The following is a 21,448-nucleotide window of genomic DNA, read 5'->3' as shown; positions in this document are numbered from 1 at the left end:
AGGGTCTAAACACTGAGGCCCTGTAAGCAGTTATGTTTCAATGAACAGGCAACCTTAGCAAAGGAGGCAATTCCTCTTGCTGTGATGAGAAGTTCTAGATCAGCTATCAAGTGACCTCACCTGTCCAGCAGAATGGGGGGCGGGGGGGCGGGGCAAGGCTACCCAGGCCCCTTTCAGAAACTGGGAGAGAGAACTCTGGCCCAGAGCTATAATTGCTCAAGAATTTGCTCAAAGGCCAGACCAGTCCTTCCCCCACACCCCTGGAGAAAACACGCAGAGCCTTCCCAGATCAGAACTGTTGCATAAGCTACTTATCAGGTAATGCCTTGGTTACAAGGGTCCTTAGAAGGGCTTCAGGTAGAAGTGAGAACCACCAGGATCACACGCACCCTCTGACTTGGGCCAAACCTTGCTTAATTCCTAGAAGAATTCAATTCCACACGCTTTAAGGGCCTACAGCTATCCTGGATAGTGATTTTTAGGGTATGAGAGTACGCACAGGACACTCACAGGACTGCCACTCTCCCTGTGACCAGTGGCTCAGCCTTGAAGGGGCAAGAAGGGCAATCTGTCATTCACTAAAGTGACACTGCAGCGCAGAAAAACCCAGCCAGCCTGTCTGGGGGGAATGGGGGTGGGGGGGTTCCTCTTAGAAGGAAGACAACAGCACAAACTTTTGTATATGGTTCCTTTCAATTACTCCTTCTCCCATTTCAGAAAGGATCCCCACCCCATAACAGGCAGGTGCACAGCAGTGAAGCGACATTTCCCCCCAAAGTACAGCTGTGTGTAAGTATTTGTAGCAGTTGTATAAAGCAGGACACACTAGAATCTGCCCCTTATTGAGAACCTAAAACAGCTAGTATTAGAGGGGTTGTGAGCCACCCTTTCCCTGAACCTCGCCTGGTCCTTGTGGAAGGGAGGAGGGAGGATGATCCAACAGCAGCAAGGCCTAGGGGTTCCGGTGAGTCCCCTAGGGGGTCCCACCCAGGCCTGAATGGTGCCTCAGCCTCACCCAGCGCACAAGGCAGACTATAACCACGAAGGAGCACACACCCTAACTCCCAGAGGGGAGTGGAAGTGAGCTAGCAAAGGGAGTCACTCTGGGAGTCGTAGAAGTCAGGAAGGGAGGGAAAGGGAAGGTCCCCACTCCCACCACCTGAGTAAAAATGTTCCGAAGCTCATTCTCCCCAGCACCTGGAGCTGGAGAAGACAGATCCCAGACATGCTCAAAAACAACCCCGTGGCCCCCTGTTCCCCTCCCAACTTTCCAAGTCTCTTGGCAACTCTTAACCTTTTCCAGCCCGGCACTGCCTCCGGCAATAAATTACTGTTGAGACTGCAGGCTAGGTCTCTCCCCTCAAAAAGAATTTTATGTCAGATTATCTCAACCTGCCCACCCGGAGGAAGGTGGGGCAACAGATAAGGACACCACCATCAAGCCGCCACCCGCCCCCCCCCCCAACTACTGATGAGGAAATTCAAGCAGAGGTTGGTAATTTACCCAAGGTCATGCCAGGCTCCACCCCAGGGTGCCTGGAACAGCTGCTCCCTTCACCCTTTCCCCTCCACACTGGGCTGCCTGCACGGAGCTCCCAAAGCACCAACTCACACCCTCAAGAGGCTTCCAGCCGCACTCGCCACTCGAGCCCCTCGCCTGAGTTGGCCCCCATGATCCTGAGGAAGCTCCCCCAAAGCTACCTTCCCGCAGACCCAACACCACACACATCCATCCTTGTAGAATCAAGAAGGGACCCCTTCGACCCCTCCTCATGTCACAGATGACAGAACTGCCCTGAGATCAAGGGTCTTGCCCAAGGCCACAGAGCTGACAACAAAGCTAGGAAGAAAATCCAGATCTCCGGAACATATTAAATGCCTCTAAGTGCAAGTACTTCCCACCCTCTTCACACACAACACTTTTAAACAGCCCCCTCCCAACACACACACCCACTCAACACCCTCCTTTCTTTAGCTCTTGCTGCACATGCTCAAACCCTCTCTTCTATAAGCTTGGAGCTCTCCCCTCTCAACCACCCTGGATTACACACACACACACCACCTTCTCAACATGCCACCTGAAAACAGACCCTGCTTTAGAAAGAGCTCTTCACCACCACCCCCAAAAGACACAATTCTTCTGGACACTCTCACCTCTTCCTCCCCAAACAATGTATTCTCCCTTCACAATACACACACTCTCTCCAGTCTCGGGACTGCATGTCCAGAAGCCCCCACCCCCAAATTCCTTTCTCAGTCTATCCATCACACACTCCCTTTCTAATGAGACTTTCATTACTACTCTAACCTCCCTCCCACCATCCGCCATTCCGCTCATTCCCTCCCGCCATCCTCACCTGGTCCAGGCTACCTTAGCCTCCGGCGCCGCCAACCCTTTGCTGAGCTTTGTCTGCGTTCCATCAGTTCTTCAGAACCCCTCGTCAAAACACTCCAGATACTCTCTGGATCCCCCCTTCGGCCTCTCCTCATCAATGAGGTCTCGGCCTCATCACATTCCTCCTCTTCTTCCTATCTCCCAATCTTCTCCTCTTCCCCGTAGAACAGCGCACCCCAAATAAATCTCACCTCCTCCAAAACCTCCTATTCACAGCTCCCTAACTTCTCCCTTCAGACCCGGAGTCCCGGAACTCCTCCTTAGCAGCCCTCCCCGTTCTCACCCCCCAAGCTCCGGGTCCTTTCACACCCACTTCTTTCCTCAGCCCCTCTCCTCCTTCCACCTCCCCAGTCTCCCCAGTCCTCCCACTACTCTTCAGACTTCATAATCCCTTCCTTGGTACCCCTACTCCATCTTCAGACTTCCAGAATCTTCATCCCCTTTAGAAGTCCCCCAACCCGGGGCTCCCACAATTCCAACCCTCTTCAGAGGATTCCGCAATCCAAATAACCCCCTCCGTACTCGAGCTCTTCAGACTCCCCCGACGCCTAACTCTATCCTGACCCACAAATTCCAGACTCCCCCGTTTCTCTCTGAACACCCCCCAGTCCATCCTGACCCACCAGTCCCGCCTCAGACCCCGTTCCATTTTAGAGTCTCCAATCATCTCGCCGGTTTCCCCCAATTCCCCGCCCAGACCCTCCAATTCCTTCATCGGGCTCCCCGATTCCTTGTTTTAGATTTCCATATTCCCTACTCAGCCGCCAATTATTTTTTCAGACTCCCAATTCCCTGCTCAAGTTCTGCAACTCCTCTTCAGGACTCTAAACCCCTTCCCAGACCCGCCAGTTCATTCCCAGGACGCCCAGTTCTCACCACAGACCCTCCAATTCCGTCTCAGGACCTCCCAGCCCCCAGCCTCCCTCGGAAGCCCCCCCTCCAGCCCATTCGGCCCGCGGGCCGCGCACCTTGCGCTGCTGCTTCTCCCAGGCCGGGTCCAGCAGCAGGTCCCGGTCCCAGTCGTCCTCCTGGGCCATGTAGTCGCCCATGCTACCCCCGCCGCCAGCGCCATTGCTCCCGCTGCTGGGGCCGTATTGGTACGACTGGTTCGCCGCGTGGTAGTCCACCATTCCGCTGCCTCTCCCGAGCCCGTCCACTCCCGCCTCTGCTCCCGCCCCTCTGGCCGAGCCGCCGTCGCCGCCGCCGCCGCTACCGCCGCCGCTTCAGCAGCTTCAGCCCGCCCTCCACTGACGCCTGCGCACTGCTCGCTGCGCCTGCGCACCGCGCCGCCGCCGCCGCCCTCTCGCGCGCGCGCGCTTCCTATGCCAAAAAGCACTGAAACCCCGCCTCGGGGAGCTCGGAGCCTGCGCAGAGTGCACCTCCCCTCGGCCCTTCAGCTCATGGACGAGCCGCGCCCCCTCTCCCGCGTGAGCGCGCGCGGCCTCTGCGTGTGGGCGGGGCCCGAGCATGGATGATTCGTAAGGCGGGTCTCGACATCAGGCTTGAACCTGCTGAGGCGTGGCGTGTATTCCCATTCAGTAACAGAAATTTAACAAATATTTATTAAGCGCCCTCTGTGTGCGTTGCCAGTAAACAAGATAGACAAAACTCCCTGGCCTCATGGAAGGGAGACAACAAAATTTTAAGTACATATATATTACAGGGGTAAGTGTTATGGAGAAAAATCAAGCAAAGCTGGAACGTAAACGAAGTACTCAAGGTAGCCTTTGCGGAGAAGGAGAACATTTGAACAAACATCTGAGGGATTCACGAAATGAACATGGGAGTTAGATAGACTGGAATAGATACTGGCTGATGGGAAAGGTAGAGGATTTTTTGGACTTGTCTATCTTCATTCATTCAACAAACATTTATTGGGCACCTACTGGTGTGCCAGGGCCTGTTCTTGGGTACTGGCGATATGGTGCCGAGCATGATAAATGTGATTGGTTCTCAAGTGGCTAATATGGGGGGGCGTGGCGCAGCAATAAATAAATACAGATAAATGACATTGCTACATTGAGGCATGTCAAGTGTAAATATCCAAAGCGGAGCTCCTCATCTTGCTCTCTGACCTGGTCACCCCACAGTCATCCCCATCCCAGTCAATGGCACCTCCATCCTTCCAGCTGTGCAGGCAACAAAGCTTGCAGTCCTCCTTGGCTCCTCTGTCTTCACACCCCACATCCAGTTCTTCAGGAAATTCTGTCAGTTCCATCTTCAGAGTATGTACGGAATCCACCCACTTCCCCTTTCCCCCACGGCCACACATCCTGGTCCTGTCCAGCCTCGCCTTGTCTTCGCTTGGACCACTGCAGTAGCGTCCTCACCATCTCTCTGCTCCTCCACTCACCTCCCAACTCTCCTTCTCACAAGAAGTCAGAAGGAGCCTGTGAACACTTGAGTCAGATCAAGTCCCTTCCTCCCTGCTCAGAACCTTCCTTTGGTGCCTCGTGTCAAAGTCAAGGAAAGGAGGAAAGGCTGCCGGAGTCTTCCTTGCCCTGGTGCAGCCCAGCCCAGCTTTTGAAATAACTGAGACTCCTGGGGCCTCAGCCAAACCCACAAGGTCGTCCAGGTCCTGGTCATCCTGGTCCCCATTCTTATACCAGCTCACCTCCCACTCTGCCCCTCCTCTCTGAGCTCCCGCCACACTGCTGGCCTCCTAGCTGTTCCTCCAACACCCCGGGTATGCTCCAGCCTCAGGGCCTTTGTATACAGTGATACCTGTTACCACTGTTTGGAACACTTTCCCCAGATACTGGATCCCCTGGGCTCATAGCCTCCTCTCCTGCAGATCAGCGGAAGTATCACCTCGTGAGACCTCCCCTGACCACCTTTTCATAAATAGCATCCCACACCTTCCCAGCTTTATTCTTTCCAGAATACTGATCACCATTTAATATACTACATGACTGGTTTATTTATCATGTTTATTTGTCTCCTTCCCAACAATGTCAGCCTGTGAATGGTGAGGATCTTTTGCTTTGGTCACTGCTGTATCTCTAGCCCCTGAAGCAGTGTCTGGCACAAGACAGAAGCTTAATAAATCCCAGATGAATGAACAGACTTAAAACCATACTGAAGAATCTGAGGAGTTTTTTTTGGTTTTTTGGTTTTTTTTACTATTTTTTGCCTGAAAAGTTTTGATTTTATTCTAAGTGCAGTGCGGACATATAATGAATTTTATGCTAAGTGCAATGGTAAGTTAGGAGAGGACTGCAAGCAGGGGTGGGGTCTGATTCAACTGTCCCTAGGGTCTGTCTGGCCACACAAGGGGAACATACTGTAGAAGGTGGAGTGAGTTCAGGGAGCCCAGCGGGGAGGCTGCCGCGATGGTCCTGACGAGGCTGGACAGACAGACAAGAGGGTGAAGGAGGAGAGTGCTGAGGAGAGGCAGTGGGAGGATGTGGGAAAGTGGAGCCTCCAAGACTTAGTGTCATGAATTTGATGGGGGTGGGAGGCAGGGGCGGGAAAGAGCAAAGAATCAAGACTCAAGATGGCTCTAGGTTTTGGACCTAGAGCAACCTTGAGGGGAATGGGTGGGTGTTAGGGAAGGTAAGAAGGTAAGGGTTTGACTGAAGCAGAGCCTGACTGGCAATACAAAAGGACTGTGTTGCAGTCATCTGCTGGGGATGGGGATTAGAAGACACAGCTTCTCCAGGTTATGGGAGCTACCGGGATCTCTCCTCTCCTCTCTCAAAGGCACTAGAAGAGATCCAAGGGCAAGCAAAGGAAGGGGATGATGCCTAGGTGGCAGCCCACTTTCCCAGGTAATGCCATGACCTGGCCAAAACGGGTGTTGGCTGTTTCCAAAGCTGGGCTGGGCTGGGCTGGGTCTGGCTTGGGGCAAAGCACCCTCTTCCTGCCTAACCTGCAGAACGAGCCCAGGACTCTTGCGCTGGGCTCACTGGGCAGGGAAAGGCCACTCAAACAATGGGCCATCTGCCCCTCCCTGCGTGCTCCCGGTTGACACTGAGAAACCTCCCAGACCAAGGGCTCAGAGATGAAGTGGATGTCGAGGTCCCCAGCCAATGAGGTTTAAATTAAAGGCTCCCTTTAATTGCCAGCTTTGAGGCCACTTCCCAGCAGCCATCCATGGACAGTGCAGTAATAATAGCTACTGTTTATGGAGGGTTAAGGTGCAGCAGGCAAGAAGAGGGGGCAGGGAGAGATCCCTGAGTGAAAGGGTATGGCCAGTGGGCCCTGGCAATAGGTTCACCATTTCCACATCACCATTTCTTGGAGCTCTCGAGACTTCAGTCAGAACTTATTAAATGCTGTATCCCATTACTGGGAAATCCCCGGCAGTCTAATGGTTAGGATGCGGCACTTTCATGGCTGTGGTCCAGGTTCAATCCCTAGTCAGGGAACTAAGATCCCACAAGCCTCACGGTCAAAAAAATAAATTAAATAAATAAGTGTTGAATTAAAACAAATAAATGCTGTATCCCATTATTAATGCTACTTAGATGAAACAAAGGAGAGAGGGCTGCATCCTCTCAGGGCAGGAACATGAACAGGTCCTGGGATGTCTAGAGGTGACTGTGGAAGCACCTGAAACAGCAGCCCTAAGCCCGAGCCACCATGACAGGTGACAAGTTGAGTGCATTAACTCACAGCAATGACTGGAGTGGGTACTCTCCCCAGCTGTAAGACTGAGGCACAGAGGGGTTGACTAACACCCCCGAAGGTCACTAGGCTGGTGTTTGAACTCAGTCGTTCTGCAGAGCCAGGCCTCTTAGCTGCTCAAAGGATGATCCTCCTGGAGTAAAAGCAGGTTGGCAAAGCCGGACAAGTTGTGGCTTCCAAAACAGATAAAGGTCATTTCCTCCTCCCCTGCAGGGTGGCCATGGCCCATTGTACCCTACACAAGGGCAATGTTACGTGGGTGAGTGGGAGTGTGCCCACCCAGAAAGGGTGCCTTTTGCTGACTCACACAACCAAATGGGTGGGTAACAGCATACCAGTCTCCCCTCCTTCTACCCCCCTTAGAGCCAGCTCCCAATTCCTGAGCTGCAAAAGCACCCTTTTCCCCAGGGTTTGGGTATGCACTAGTTCCTGGATCCTGCTCAGGTCTGATCCCAGAGCAAAGGGTGTCCGGTCGGCCCTGGCTCCCCAAGTCAGGGCCCTCAGAGAACGATGGGTGTGAGTGCTGGCAAGTGGGGAGGGCTGGGAAGGCTGGCAGCACAGGCTCACCTGTCCTTTCCGTGTGCAGAGTCCACACATACGGTCATTTGAGAATGAGGCGCTCCCTCAGGGGCACCAGCAGTCTATGTAAAGGGATGTGCATCTATTGTGGCATTTGATTTCCTCCATTTTCCCCAGTCACTGTTGTCCCCACTCCCTCTTCCTGCAGGCAACAGGCTCACCAGTGAAGACACCCGCCCAAAGTCACTCCGACTGAAAGTCTGGAATACCTTATAAAAGGCGAATAACCAACCTAAGGTCACTCTGCCAGAATGTCTGGAATACTTTGTAAAATGCGAATGACCAACCCAACTAAGGATCATGTGACGTGTGCTAGGCCTCCTGGCCACTGTAGGCTGGGACTTGGCATGGGGTAGGGGTGGAATGGCCTGGCCTCAAATCCCAATTTTCTTATAAAGTCTCACCAAACAGAAGAGTGCTGGGGACTAGTTTGCAACACTGGGGACAAACTCTTCTGACTCTAAAATTAACGACTCCAGTTTTCTAAGCGCCAAAATCAGGCTAGGTCCTGATCTGAGGAATTTACCAGCCAGAGCTCACAGAATCCTCATGATTCTGACAAGGGTGCATTATTCTCCCCCTTTCACAGATGAGGAAACTGAGGAACAGAAAGCAAGGACACAAAACCGCTTGAGCAAGCAGCCAGAATACCCCCCCTCCCCCCGCAAACTCACCCCTCCAGCCACTGCCTCAGGGCCACTAGTGGCTGCATCTGTGAGGGCCAAGGGCAACCGGTGCCTCTCCCTCACCAGGAACCCAGTGGCCACACCTGTTCGCCTAGGTTTTCAAGAGGACAGAAGAGCCCAAGCTGGCCCCAGGTGCAGGGCTGGGCTCCTACATCCCATTCACACCCTCCTCCTTGCTGACTCACCCACAGCCCATTCACACCCTCCTCCTTGCTGACTCACCCACAGCCCATTCACACCCTCTTTGCTGACTCATGGCTGCGTGCCCTCCACTTGTGACCTGACAGGTCAGGAAGGTGGTGATGGAGGTCAGTTGCTGGGTCCGGGCAGAGGAGGAGATCAAAGGAAGCTTGGCTGCTGGTGGACGTGGGTGTGGGCAGCCAGAACAGAGGTGGCCCCAGCACAGGGCCATGCGAGGCCTGCTCCCCCGGCGGGAGAGGGGCAGAGTCAGGAAGCCAACAAGAAGATAACAGGGCTAAGAAGTCAACAAGTCTTTATTAAACGCCTGCAAAGTTACTGGGAAGAGGCCATGATGCTGGACACACCTGTTGAAAGGGAAGGCCAGGGTCAACGTGAGCACAACGGGAGACGAACCTCTAGCCACCAACCACAGCGCCCATGATTGTTTAGGGGCAGATGATCACAGACCCCCTCAGTCACCATCACAAAGGCAGGAGAGTTAAAAGTCTGGAGTCTGGAACAAGGAGGCCTAGGTTCAGGTCGCGGCTCCACCCTGTACCGGGGGGCAGGGTGTGTGGGGTGACCTCAAGCAAGTCGCTAAACATCAGTTTCCCACCTATAAGAACCATCTACCCTATGGGATTAAATGATGGCCTTAGAACAATGCCTGTTACTAAGTAAGTGTAGCTCGCTATCATCATCACCGTCATAGTAACATTTATTACGTACTGTTTGCAAGACACTCTGAGCACTGAACTTACATCTCCTCACTGCAGAACCCTTTGCTCCAGTGAGTTCTCTCAGAGAACCCCACCCAGTGGGCACATCTCATTTAGAGTGAGGGTCCACAGCCCCCAAATGTGGAGATGACTGCCCGCTCAATCTTGTTTCTCGATTAAGCAGCAACTTGGTTTGTACTCAGAGGCTACACCATACCAGTCCGTATCTTTCAAACACCAGAATCACACTCGAGACCCAGGGCCTAAGGAAGCAGCCCTTCCCTGTCCCCCGGTTCTCTCTCACTCCAAGACATCCATGCAGCGCAAAGGTGAGAGAGCACGTGCTAGTGGAACAACAGGTTTGCTCCAGCTGAGCAGCCAGTGGAGTCTGTGTTAGGTAATGTATACGTGATGGTGACAAGGGTAACCTTCAGTGAGCTGTGGGACTGGTTCCTTGCTAAGTGGTGCACGTGGATCGCCTCACTTCACACTCACACCTCCATAAGGTGCCTATCGTGGTGGTGTTCAGTTACTTACAATAATGGCACCTACCTTACGGGGGTGACCTGAGGACCAATGACTTAAAAAGTGTAAAGAACTACACAGTGTTTTGTTATAATCATTGGTGCCAACATCCCCCCTTTATACGTGAGAAAACCGAGGCACAGAGAGATAAAAATCTCTTGCCCAAAGTTACACAGCTATGAAATAAAGAACCAAGATCCCACCCAGCTAGCCGGACTGCAGAGCCTGCACTTCCTGGTTGGTGTTTTGCTGCGTTTTAGCAGATGCGGGGCTGAGGCCCCGAGAGCCCTGGGATCAGTGAAGGTGTGGGGACACCCTGCAAGGCCCCTCCAGACCCCGGGAAGTCTTACTGAGTGCTTCAGGGCAGGATATAGTACCCAGAATTCCAGGGGAGGACACCCAGCATTCTCTGCCATCCCTCCCTGGGCAGGCGGCCTGGGACGGAAGAGGTCAGGGGAGTCTGGCAGATGCCGATTTCCTGGCCTTGAACCAGAACCTATTTACCTGGGTCCTTTGGGGCCCCAGCCCTGGTCTGTCAAAGGGCACCTCCTCAGGCCTACAGCCTGAGGCCTCAGGCCACCACTCACTGTCAAAGTCGATCTTCTCCACGATATTCTTGGGCTTAATGCTCTCTTCCTGGCTACAGATGAAGATCTGGCCCGACTCATCGGTGCTCCAGCCGTACTTGCTCATCCACACCTTTAGCTGGCTGTCTGCAGGGGACACAGCAGCACAGGGGCTTTGCACACTCTGATCCCACAGCACCGGGGGGCCAAGGTGTCCCCCTTCCCTGCCTTCAGCCCACCTGGTCTCCTGCTGCCGGCCTGGTGCTTCTATAGTTCATTCTCCGAACAGCAGCCAGAGGGAGCCTTTTAGCCTTCTCATCCTTCCCATTACAGGGCTTTTGCCCTAGCCTCCTTTCATTTTCTATTTACCTCTCCCATTTCGAAGCTCGGCTCCTAATGACAGCAGTGTACTTATCTGCCCTTCGCCACAATCTACATGAAATGGCTTCAAAATTAGGGCGTCATCATTACCACTGACAATAAGCTTATGGCACCAGGTCTAAGCATTTCTCTGCAACTGTTTGTTGCCTTTAGAAAATATGCCTGTAAGGTTGTCCAGCCAGAGAAGTGTTCTGTTCCTTGAAATAACTCTTTTCTGTATGACTATTATTCATCTGTTTCTCTTTACATTCCATTCTAAGGGTTGTTTCATCCCCTTTTGATTTAATTTCACTTTTAAATATGTAAAACATCTATCCGAGGTAAAGCACTTAGTATAGTGCCTGACTCAAAGTGCCCACTAAAAGTTAGCTTCCACTGAAAACACACAAACATCCCACAGAAAACCCACCTGGCTCAAAAGGCAAAACTACCCAAGACGGTACTTAGAGAAATCTCTCCCCCAACCCACCACTCTCCTCCCTGTTCTCACGTCCGGCCCCCAGGGAGTAACCATTTTCCTTAGTTCTTTTATTTTTCCTTCTTGCGTTTCTTTTTGCAAAATGAGCAAATACACACACATTTTTTTTTTCTTTTTGGAGGGATCTTTTTTTTTTTTTTTGCGGTACGCGGGCCTCTCACTGCTGTGGCCTCTCCCGTTGCGGAGCACAGGCTCCGGACGCACAGGCCCAGCGGCCATGGCTCACGGGCCCAGCCGCTCCGCGGCATGTGGGATCTTCCCAGACTGGGGCATGAACCCGTGTCCCCTGCATCGGCAGGCGGACTCTCAACCACTGCGCCACCAGGGAAGCCCTTGGAGGGATCTTTAAAAACATAAATCTGATCAGGTCCCTCTCTGCTCAGATCCTCCAGTGGCTCCATCTCACTCAGGGTAAAGGACAAAGTCCTCAGGCAGGAGGCTCCTCAGCATCTGAAGCCCCTCCCACCACCACCTCGCTGCCCTCAGCTACGCCCCCTCACTCACCCTGCTCCAGCCTAGGGCTTCCTGGCCGCTCTGTGAGCACACGGGATCCTCACATTGGCTCTGCCCTCAGGTTGTAACCGTTCAGATGCTGCACCTCCTCACCTCCATGTGCCTCCTGTCCCCCCGCCCCTCGCCCACCCCAGCCCTCTCTAGGGGCTGTCATGCATGAATTCCCACTGGACATGTACATCTTCATTTGTCACCTGCTTTGCCAACTCCACAAGAACGAATCTGAGTCATTCTGTGTTGTTCACTGCTGTGGCCCCAGGGCCTTGAACACAGAATAGGCGTTGAATTAATTTACGCAGAATAAATGAATGAATGCCACAGGAACCCCGCCAAAGAAGGGAACATTTTATACTAATTCCTTATTCCCTCCCTGGGCCTTCAATAATGATCTGGTGAGGCAGGGCTGGGCCCATCTGAGAAGCTGGCTGAGGCCCACCGCCCTCCTCGCTCCCAACCTCCTAAACGGGCACTAGGGACCCAGAGGGGGCCTTACCTGTCAGATCCCCGAGCATCTCGGCCAGCAGCCAGCGATCAATGTGCTGATAAGTAATGCCCACAACATGGCAGATAACTGTGGAAATTAGGGACAAAGATGATGAAGGGCCACCCCCAAGACCCTGCTGCCACTCCCTCCCCCGCAGCAGGGAGCCCAAGCTCAGAGAGGAACTTACATTTTCGGACAGAGTCTTCAAAGCCAGTTATACCTTCCAAGAGGTCCATGTTTTCATCCAGGGCTTGCTGTGAGGGGATTTACAATGTTGAAATAACAGTAACATCAATAATGTCAAGAATATTGACACTGACAATAGCAGAAGTGAACACCCCAGCATCCACCCCACATGCCAGCCCTTCTTCTGTGTGCAACCTTATGATGCAACAGTTGCTGGTTTTTTGCCCATTTTATTTTTCTCTCTGGCTGCACCGCACAGCATGTGGGATCTTAGTTCCCTGACCAGGGATCGAACCCGCACCCCCTGTAGTGGAAGTACAGAGTCTTAACCACTCGACCGCCAGGGAAGTCCCTTGCCCATTTTAGAGATGAGGAAATCAAAGCTCAGAGCAGCTAAGTGATTTGCCCAAAGTCACAGAGCTGGGGTTTGAACCTGGCAGGCAGAAACCACAGTCCCAAGAGAGGAGACAGATACAGATTAGCTACCTACACTCACCTACCTCCTCTTGGCTCCCATCTCCGAGAAAAGGGCAACGGTCCTACCACAGCCCACGAGGCCCCCCAGGATCTGCCCGCCACCTCCTCCCACTCACCCCCTCACTCCAGCCACTGGGGCTCCTCGCTGCCCCTTAGAAATTCCAGACACCCGCCCACCTCAAGGTCTCTGCGCTGGCTGCCTTGGGGGCTGGAACTCTCCTCCCCCACGGCTACCACTCCCACTTCCTTCAGGCCTCTGCTCAAATGCCACCTTCCCAGCCAGGGCGCCCCCCAACCTCAGTGTGAGAAAAGAGGAAACTGCAAGGACAACGGGAAGGAGCAGCCGGTGCAGCGGGAGGAAAGCCAGGAGAGCAGCTGTCCCGGAGGCCAAGAGACACTGGCCAGGCAGCTGGGCTGGGGTCTGAGAACTTCCTACTGGACCTCGCAATGGGGACGTCACTGTGGGTCTCAACAAGAGTGGTTCCACGGCCTGCGTGTGGGTTGGGGGGGCAGAGGCTTGGTCATAAAAGCCTGAGTGCACTGAACGGCGGCGTTGAGTTCATGTGAGCAGGGGGAGAGGGGAGGCTGAGCACAGGCAACCTGGCCCAGGGGCGGGCCGACCGACAGTCCCAATTCACCTGAGACTGAGGGTTTCCTGGGATGTGAGACTTTCAGCTTGAAAACCAGGAAAGCCCTGGGCAAACTGGGCCAGCCAGTGCCCCAGGCGGGAGCATGGCTGGAAGGGGAGCAGAGGGAGCGGGCGAGAGGCAGAGCTGGTGGGGAGTGTGGAGGTCCAGGGAGCATTCTCTTTTTTAGGCTAGAACTCACTGCGGGGTGGACGTGTTCCGTGGTGACAGAAACAGTGCGGGAAGGCCAAGTTTGCTGCTATCAGAGACTGGGGAGAACGGCTTGGGTGATGTTGCTGAGTGGGCCAGGGGGAAGGGGGTCGGTGCACCCGAGCAGGGATGCCTGTGACGGGAGGAGGGACAGGTCGCCCACGAAAAGAGAAAAGTGCTCTGTCAGCTGCCGGTAGACGTCTGGCCAGGGGCAGGAAGTTCTGCTTTGGCTGCTTCTATTTTCCCATGAAATGAGAAGCCCGATCGTAAGCTGAGGTGGGGAGAAAGTGGTGGTGATGGGCAGCTGTGAAGAGCTGTCCAGGCGAGGGGGAGGGGAGCAAGGCCCCAGACCAGGAGGAGCTGAAGAGCGGGTCTGGGTCGCTTGCTGGGTCTTCTCCAGCCTGGAGCATCCCCTCAGACACAGGTGTCGAGGGGAGAAGCGCACGCCTTGCGCTGAAGGAGGAAGCAGAACAGAGGACTGGGGCTGCTGGCCAGGCCCAAGAATGTCAGGTCGGAGACTTGACCTCATGGGGGCGAGCTGGGAAGTGAGGAGGGAGTGGTCGGAGGGTGGAAACGTTTGACATTCATGGGCAGAAGAGGAGGCAATTGAGTACAGGCCGGTGGTTCCCAGCCTTAGCCAGCGATCAGAATCACCAAGGATAAGTGTTTAAAATCCCTAAGCCTAGACCACACCTGGACCAATTACATCAGATGCTGTGAAGGCAGGATTCACGTGTTCGTATTTGTTTTTTTAATTCCTCAGGGGTCCAATGTGCTGAGAACTGGTCTAGGATGTGAGGGGCTCAGGACAAGAAATCCGGAAACTGAGAAGTCAGGGTGGTGGAAGGATGACGGATCTGCCCTTTCAAGTATCTGAGAATAAAGACAGCAGCGGTAAAGAGTGGCAGTGAGCTGAATTCTTCACAAAAATGAGGAGCAGTCATGGGGGGCGGGCAGGGGGGTGCTGACACCAACAAAGTGGGGCAGGAAGTGCTATCACAGGCGCTTCGGGGCTGGGGCCTGGGGGAGGGGAGATGGGCCTGGGAGTGGCAGTGAGAAGCTAGGAGGCCACCTGGCCTCCCACTTGGGAAGCTGCAGGAGTGGGAGGCCAGGCTCAGTTAGAACAAGAAAAGGGGGAAGAGTATTTAGAGGATGGAGGACTTTTACTGGAAGAACGTGGGGGGAGGGGGGAGGGGAGGGGGAGAGGAGGGGGAGAGGGAGGGGGAGGGGGGAGAGAGAGCGGGCCGCATGAGCACGCTCCTGAGCTTTGCGGGCCCGCATGAGCACGCTCCTGAGCTTTGCGGGCAGAGGAGAGGACCTGGGAGTCCTGGCTCCGGGTGAGGATGACCATTCCATGTGACCACACACGCAAAGCTCTGAGCACAGGGCCCACTGCCACGGAGGCAGCCAACAAATGTGCATGGCCGTGACTATTTTTTTTTTTTTTTTTGGTACGCGGGCCTCTCACTGTTGTGGCCTCTCCTGTTGCCGAGCACAGGCTCCGGACACGCAGGCTCAGCGGCCATGGCTCATGGGCCCAGCCGCTCCACGGTATGTGGGATCCTCCCGGACCAGGGCATGAATCCATGTCCCCTGCATCGGCAGGCGGACTCTCAACCACTGCGCCGCCAGGGAAGCCCTGGCCGTGACTTTTAGCAGTCTCCACGCGGCCCAGTCACCACCCTGACCACGGACCCAAGAGAAGTTACCCAGAAAGCCTGGAAGTGGCATGTCTCCAGCAAGTCTCCGAGGTACAAAATCTGCCGGATGGGCCGTTCTTCTTGCTGGGAGGAAGCGTTAAGGGCAAAAGGTCTTGGAGCCCGAGGAGGCTGCTGCTGACCCTAGACCAGCCCGCCCACCTGTGTGCACCGCAGCACGCTCGTAATGGTAAAAGTGAGCAACACCCTAGTGACCCAGTGATGGGGACAATTCGACTGTGGCCACTCCACACACTGAGATCGAGTCACCTCTTATAGAAGTGACATGGAGAAAGCGATGAGACACACTGTGATAAGAAAAAAGCAAGATGCAGAACGATGTGTGTAACAGCCCACCATTTGGTTGGGGAGGAATATGTGTCTATAAACACCTGTACTTATGTACCAGTAGGGTATCTGTGGAAAGGTAGCCAAGAACTGCAAACAACTGCTGTCTTCGGGGAGGGGAGTAGGTGGCTGTGGGATGGGGAGGGAGGAAGCCTTGGCTTTTTCACTGTACACTTTGTCGTACTTTGAAAAGTGGACAACGTGCCTTTTCTAAGCCACCGGGACAGACCTCTGGGGAAGGTGGCCAGTCTCTCAGAAGGCAGGTGCTCCCATGGACACACCTGGCAGAGCAGGTTCAATGAGGAAGACACTTCTCAGCCCAGCCACCAGTGAGCAGGCCAGTTCATTGATTTTTCACTCAGTATTTCTTCACTGAAGACCAGCACTGTGCCAGACACTGTGCCAGGCCCTGAGGTTACATACAATGAAGTTCAGCTGACAATCTAGCTCTTCACGGCTCCTGCCTTTTGCCTGGTGGTCTTTACTCAGCTAGGAAGCCTCATGGGAATCTTTCTAAAGCATAAATCTACCCATATCACTCTGCAGTTTTAAAGCCTTCTACGGCTCCCCAGTGCCCTTTCTGAGTTTGACCAATTCTGTGGCGCAGCTATGCCAAACGTCCTCTACTGCCTCTGAAAACCAGCACTGAGCTCTTCTCCTCCTCCTTTCCCTACATACTATTCCCTTTGCCTGGACCACCCTTCCCTACCGCTTCACCTAATTCCTCACCTTTCATATGTTCCCTCCTCCAGTAAGCTTTCCTAGCATCCAGGCAGGTTCAGGTGCCTCTTGCTCTCTAACCCCAAGCCCTGACTGTTTCAGGCTGTCACCGACAGGACAGGTCTCCCCCACTGGACTGTGAGCTCCGTGAGGGCAGGGGGCCAGGCCTTCCTCAGCCTCCACAGTGCTCCAGTCCCAGCCAGCACCGGGCCAAGCTCAGAGCTCAGTGTCTGTGGCTGAACTCAGACCACTTCCCCATGAATTCAGCTACCCTGCCCCGCCCCTCCCACACACCCAGCCCGGGAAATGGGAAGGATACATGGGCCTGGTCGATCATGCACTTGCACAGCGTGAAGTCGGTGTGGGGCAGGTTGGTGAGGGCCTTTAGCAGGATCTGGGCGGTGACTGTGGTCTGGAAGAAGGCTGGGTTGAACTGGTACCTGAGAAGGGGAACAAGAGACACAGTAGCAGTGCTGTCTCCAGGTCCCTGGGCCTCACCAGGTGCCAGACGGGCTGCCCACTGCTTCGGCCCAGAGTCTGGGAGCTGGACACACCTGGGCTCCGATCCCAACCACACCACTCTCTGGCTGTGTGACCTTAACCTCCTTGACCCTACTTTCCTGCTCTGTAGATGGGGACAGTTAATGCTCACAACCATGCAGTAAGACAGACAGTGTTGAGTGATTCACAAACAAATGAGTACATAAGAGGCAGTCTGCAGTACTGGTCAAGGCTCTGGAGCCAAGTGCCTGGGTTTAAACTTCAGTGCTGAGTGACCTTGGACTACTTATTTATTTATTTGTTTGTTTGTTTGGTGGGGACTAGCGGACTACTTATTTTATTTTAATTTATTTTATTTTATTTTATTTTATTTTTTGCGGTATGTGGGCCTCTCACTATTGTGGCCTCTCCCGTTGCGGAGCACAGGCTCGGCGGTCATGGCTCACGGGCCCAGCCGCTCTGCGGCATGTGGGATCCTCCCAGACCAGGGCACGAACCCGTGTCCCCTGCATCGGCAGGCGGACTCTCAACCACTGCGCCACCAGGGAAGCCCGGACTACTTATTTTAAATGCTCTGTGCATCGGTTTCCTCCCTTGCAAGACGGGACAATAACAACCATATCTAGCTCTCAAGGGCAAGTGAGCGCACAATTACCTCACATCTAAGTGAGTTAATACACACAAAGCTTCCAGCACAGCAGCTGCCACATGGGGAGCACTGACTAAGCAGCGGTTATCACCAATAACCACCCAAACAACCTCACAAACACAAGTGTTGTTATCTCCATTTTATCGATGGCAAAACCGAGGCTATGCAAGCTATAAAAATTACACAGCTGGTAGTATGTCAGTAAAGCACTGAGGAGGAAGAACCCAAACGCCCACTAACAGGAGAACAGATAATTAAGACACAGACACACACGGAACACTATACAGCAATGACAACAAACAAACTGCAGCCACACAGGAAAAGGATGGAGCTCACGAACCCAGGGCCAAGCGGAAGACGCCAGGCGCAGAAGAGCTCCAGCTGCATAATGACACTCATGTCAAGGTCAAAACAGGCAAACCTGAACTAAGCTAATCAGGATGCGTGTGTATGTGTGCGTGTGTACGTGCACGTGCAGTAAATTCACATAAAGCCAGGCCATGAGAGCACACCACGAGAGCGGTTACCAGGGTCAGGGTGGTTGGCACAAAGCATGTGGGGCAAAGGACCAGGGGTGCTAGCAACACACAGTTTTTCAACTTGGATGGTGATTACACAGGTGTTCATTTATAATCGCTTGTTAAACTATACATTCGTTTTATGTCCTAGCCTGTATGTGTGTTTTTATTTAAAAGCCATCCCTCCTCCAGCCCCAACTTCTCTGGCTTCCTAGTCTTGCACATTAAGAGAAACCACATCCTATCCAAAATATCAATATATAAAGAGCTCATACAACTCAATACCAACAGACAAACAACCCTATTCAAAAATGGGCAGAAGACCTGAATAGACGTTTTTCCAAAGAAGACATACAGATGGCCAACAGGCACATGAAGAGATGCTCAACATGGCTAATCATCAGGAAAATGCAAATCAAAACCACAATGAGATATCACGTCACATCTGTCAAAATGGCTATCAACAAAAAAAAACAAATAACAAAGCATTGGCGAGGATGTGGAGAAGAGAGAACTCTCGTAGGTTGTTAGTGTGATGTAAATTGGTGCAGTCACTATGGAAAACAGTATGGAGCTTCCCCCCAAAATTAAAAATAGAACTACCATATGATCCAGCAATTCCACTCCTGGGTATATATCTGAAGAAAATAAAAACACTAATTCGAAAGATACATGCACCCCAATGTTCAGAGCAGCACCATTTACAATAGCCAAGATCTGGAAGCAACCTAAGTGTCCATCAACAGATGAATGGATAAAGAAAATGTGGTGCATATAAACACATACACACAATGGAATATTACTCATCCATTTAAAAAAAAAAAAGAATGGAAATTTGCCATTTGCAACAACATGGTTGGACCTAGAGGATATCATGCTTAGTGATGTAAGTCAGACAAGGAAAGGCAAATACCATATGTTTTCACTTCTATGTGGAATCTAAAAAATAAAACAAACGAATGAACGCAACAAAACAAACAGACTCATAGGTACAGAGAACAAGCTAGTGGTTAACAGAGGGGAGTGGGGTGGGGGAGTGGCAAAATAGGGGAAGATAGGGGACTAAGAGGTACAAACTACAATGTATAAAATAAATAAGATACAAGGATGTAATGTACAACACAGAGAATATAACCAACATTTTATAATAACTTTAAACGGAACATAATCTATAAAAATATCCAAAGACTATGTTGTACACCTGAAACTAATACAACGTTGTAAATCAACTATACTTCAACTCTGAAAAAGAGAGAGAAGCCACATCCTGCAGGCCACCCCCAACTCCCACCCCACCCAGTGCTGGGAGTGCTGGCTACTGGCATGGGGGTGGGAATGGAGGCAGACACTCACAGCTTCAGGACAGCCAGGTTGGCTTCCAGATCATAGGCATTCTCCTTGGCTTGTGTCTCCACATAGCGCTCCAGGGTGGCCAGATTCTCAGGATTGTACCTAGAGTAGAGGAGAAACAAGATGGGTAAGCAAAGAGGAGACAAGAGCTGAGGCCCGTCACTCTATGGAACCCGGTGGGGGGTGGAGGGCACTGTAGCCTGCTCCTCCCTCTACATCTGTCACTGGCCATTTGCTCTACTCAAATACTGAATCAGCTCTATAACCTCTACTGAAGCTTATCCACATCCCAGACCTAAGTGTAATCTCTAAACCCCATCAGAACCCTGGAGTCTTTTCTAGGATGCCTCCTCAATCTCTCAGCCAACCAGCCCTTGCAGCCTGTATACCTGGTCCCCTGGACATCTTGGCCACCCACCCCTTCCTTCTGTCCCCAAACCCCACTGTGGTCTAGCCCCATCCTCTCCTGCCTAGCTTCCCTCATCCCAGCCCCGACCAATCTATCTGTGCTTCCCCCATCACCGCTCTGACCACTCCTGGCTATCACTGTCTATTGTCTGGTCTGCCTGGACTCTGAACTAGGAACTGCATGAAAGCATGACCTTTGGCTGTTTTTGGTCACCTGTGGTCCGCAGCATTGCCCAGAACTGACCGAGTAGATTTTAGTAAACATGTGTTCAATGAATGACATGAGGAAAAAAAAGGAGAGCAATAAAGAGGCACTGAGAGACACAGTGCGACTGAGGAACAGAGAGAGGAAACTGAGGGGCTGATAGAGGGAAAGCTGAGGAGCAGAGAGGGCGGGCTTAAAGCAATTAAAGAGGGGGAGACTGAGCGGTTGGCAAGGCTACCTCCCGCCTTTAGGCCTTTACAGTGCTTTCCTTAAACATGTCCTCCAGGATGACTGAAAAATCCCACCCCTTGCTGTCTCCAGAAAACCCTCTCCTCCACCCCTCTTGGCCAGAAGTGCTCCCTCCGACCAGGCTCAGACCTGTCGATCCCCTTAAGCAACTTGCCCACGTTCGCTCTCATCTGCTCGAACATCGCCATGACTGTTGTCGCCTCCCACACCAGGGCTACAGCCGAACTCCCGGCCGGCACTGCGTCCTCGAGAACTGGAAGAGGAAGAGCTGGTGGAAACGGAAACTACGTCTTTGTTTTCTCTCCAGCCCGAGTGGCGGTGAAGGTGTGGGGAAGCTCTGGAGGCTACTGCCACGCTTTCCGGCTGCCGCGTGACTTCTTCCCAGCGGCGCAGTTAGCGCGTGCGCATACGCTCTAACCGAGCAGAACCAACGGCGCGAGAAAAGACCTAGTCTAGCCCAGTGCGCAGGCGCTTCTAGAGGCGAGGAGGCGGGGCTAAGGTTTTCCGGGGCCTCGAGTATCCAGTTCCAGTCCTTGGGAAGTGCGCGGGAACTCCCAGTGAAGGAGCCTGTTTACTGGTGGCTTGCACCCACGTCGCACTGCGCGCGGCCGTGAACTCAAAACTGTGTTGGAATGCACGTGCTAGACAGATTCCTTTTGGGCCGTGGCCAAGTCCCGAGGAAGGTGCTCTCTGAGGTCCCCTTTTGGCCCAGGCCTCGGTCCCTGAGGCAGGATCCTGAGCTCCTCGCACTCCATTCTAACGCCGGGGGTTGCGGCCCGCAAAGCCGTTGTTCTCTGCCCGGCAGGGGCAGGGTGAGGGGGTTCCTGGACTCCTCCGGCTCGTTTTGTGGGTGAAAGCGAGTGCCCCGTGTGTGCCGTCATGAGATGTGTGAACAGATTCTGCACACTGCAGGCATGGATACACATGCATGTGTCACTTATGTATATGCTCTGGGTACATCCACATATGTGCACACGGATATCCAGGCATTTGCATGTCGACTGGTCTTCGCACCGCACAGGAGGTTACCACTAAGTGCATGTATGTGCCCCCGGTGAGCAGTGATATACATTGCATGGCCGTCTCTGTGCAGACCTGCCATCTCTGAGTTGTGGCCCAGCACTCAAGCACTCAGCAGAGGTTCAACTGTAGTTTTTAGCCGCTGCCCA

At 53.1% G+C, this 21,448-nt stretch overlaps 2 protein-coding genes across 7 annotated transcripts in view; both read right to left on the bottom strand.

The window, feature by feature from the left end:
* The window catches only part of ACTN4 (actinin alpha 4), a 72,543-nt gene extending 68,945 nt beyond the window's left edge, over positions 1-3,598 (bottom strand). For 2 of the 4 annotated variants that reach the window (XM_033845414.2, XM_033845411.2), the window contains exon 1: positions 3,364-3,596. In XM_033845414.2, coding sequence (XP_033701305.1) covers positions 3,364-3,525 — 162 coding nt within the window. In that variant the 5' untranslated portion in view covers positions 3,526-3,596. Of the gene's footprint in view, positions 1-3,363 lie in introns of all 4 variants that reach the window. The other 2 variants (XM_033845413.2, XM_033845409.2) reach the window with 2 other exon arrangements.
* A 5,167-nt stretch (positions 3,599-8,765) lies between these two features.
* EIF3K (eukaryotic translation initiation factor 3 subunit K) lies at positions 8,766-20,604 on the bottom strand. 3 transcript variants are annotated; one of them, XM_033845418.2, is made up of 8 exons: positions 20,409-20,604; positions 19,421-19,519; positions 16,719-16,839; positions 15,344-15,418; positions 12,323-12,389; positions 12,145-12,222; positions 10,218-10,426; positions 8,766-8,834 (listed from the first exon to the last, which is right to left on the bottom strand). In XM_033845418.2, the coding sequence occupies exons 1-8, from the start codon at positions 20,465-20,467 to the stop codon at positions 8,787-8,789; spliced, it is 756 nt and encodes a 251-aa protein (XP_033701309.1). In that variant the 5' UTR covers positions 20,468-20,604; the 3' UTR covers positions 8,766-8,786. The 3 variants fall into 3 exon arrangements, with proteins under 3 accessions (XP_033701309.1, XP_033701310.1, XP_033701312.1); XM_033845419.2 differs by having other exon boundaries at positions 10,301-10,426; positions 20,409-20,595; XM_033845421.2 differs by lacking the exons at positions 8,766-8,834; positions 10,218-10,426 and adding an exon at positions 11,803-11,913 and having other exon boundaries at positions 20,409-20,602.
* Between the last annotated feature and the right edge of the window lie 844 nt (positions 20,605-21,448).

This window comes from Tursiops truncatus, chromosome 19, assembly GCF_011762595.2.
Source record: "Tursiops truncatus isolate mTurTru1 chromosome 19, mTurTru1.mat.Y, whole genome shotgun sequence".
NCBI classification, from domain to species: domain Eukaryota; kingdom Metazoa; phylum Chordata; class Mammalia; order Artiodactyla; family Delphinidae; genus Tursiops; species Tursiops truncatus.
This window is presented reverse-complemented; position numbering and strand designations above follow the sequence as displayed.

What these genes read in the sequence shown, in the direction of transcription:
- EIF3K (XM_033845418.2), bottom strand. Translation starts at nt 20,467, where the DNA reads ATGGCGATGTTCGAGCAGATGAGAGCGAACGTGGGCAAGTTGCTTAAG. An exon ending in AACCTGGCTGTCCTGAAGCT is followed by an intron (nt 16,840 to 19,420) that starts GTGAGTGTCTGC and finishes TCCCCTTCTCAG; the next exon opens with GTACCAGTTCAACCCAGCCT. An exon ending in GATGCTCGGGGATCTGACAG is followed by an intron (nt 10,427 to 12,144) that starts GTAAGGCCCCCT and finishes TGTCCCCTGCAG; the next exon opens with ACAGCCAGCTAAAGGTGTGG.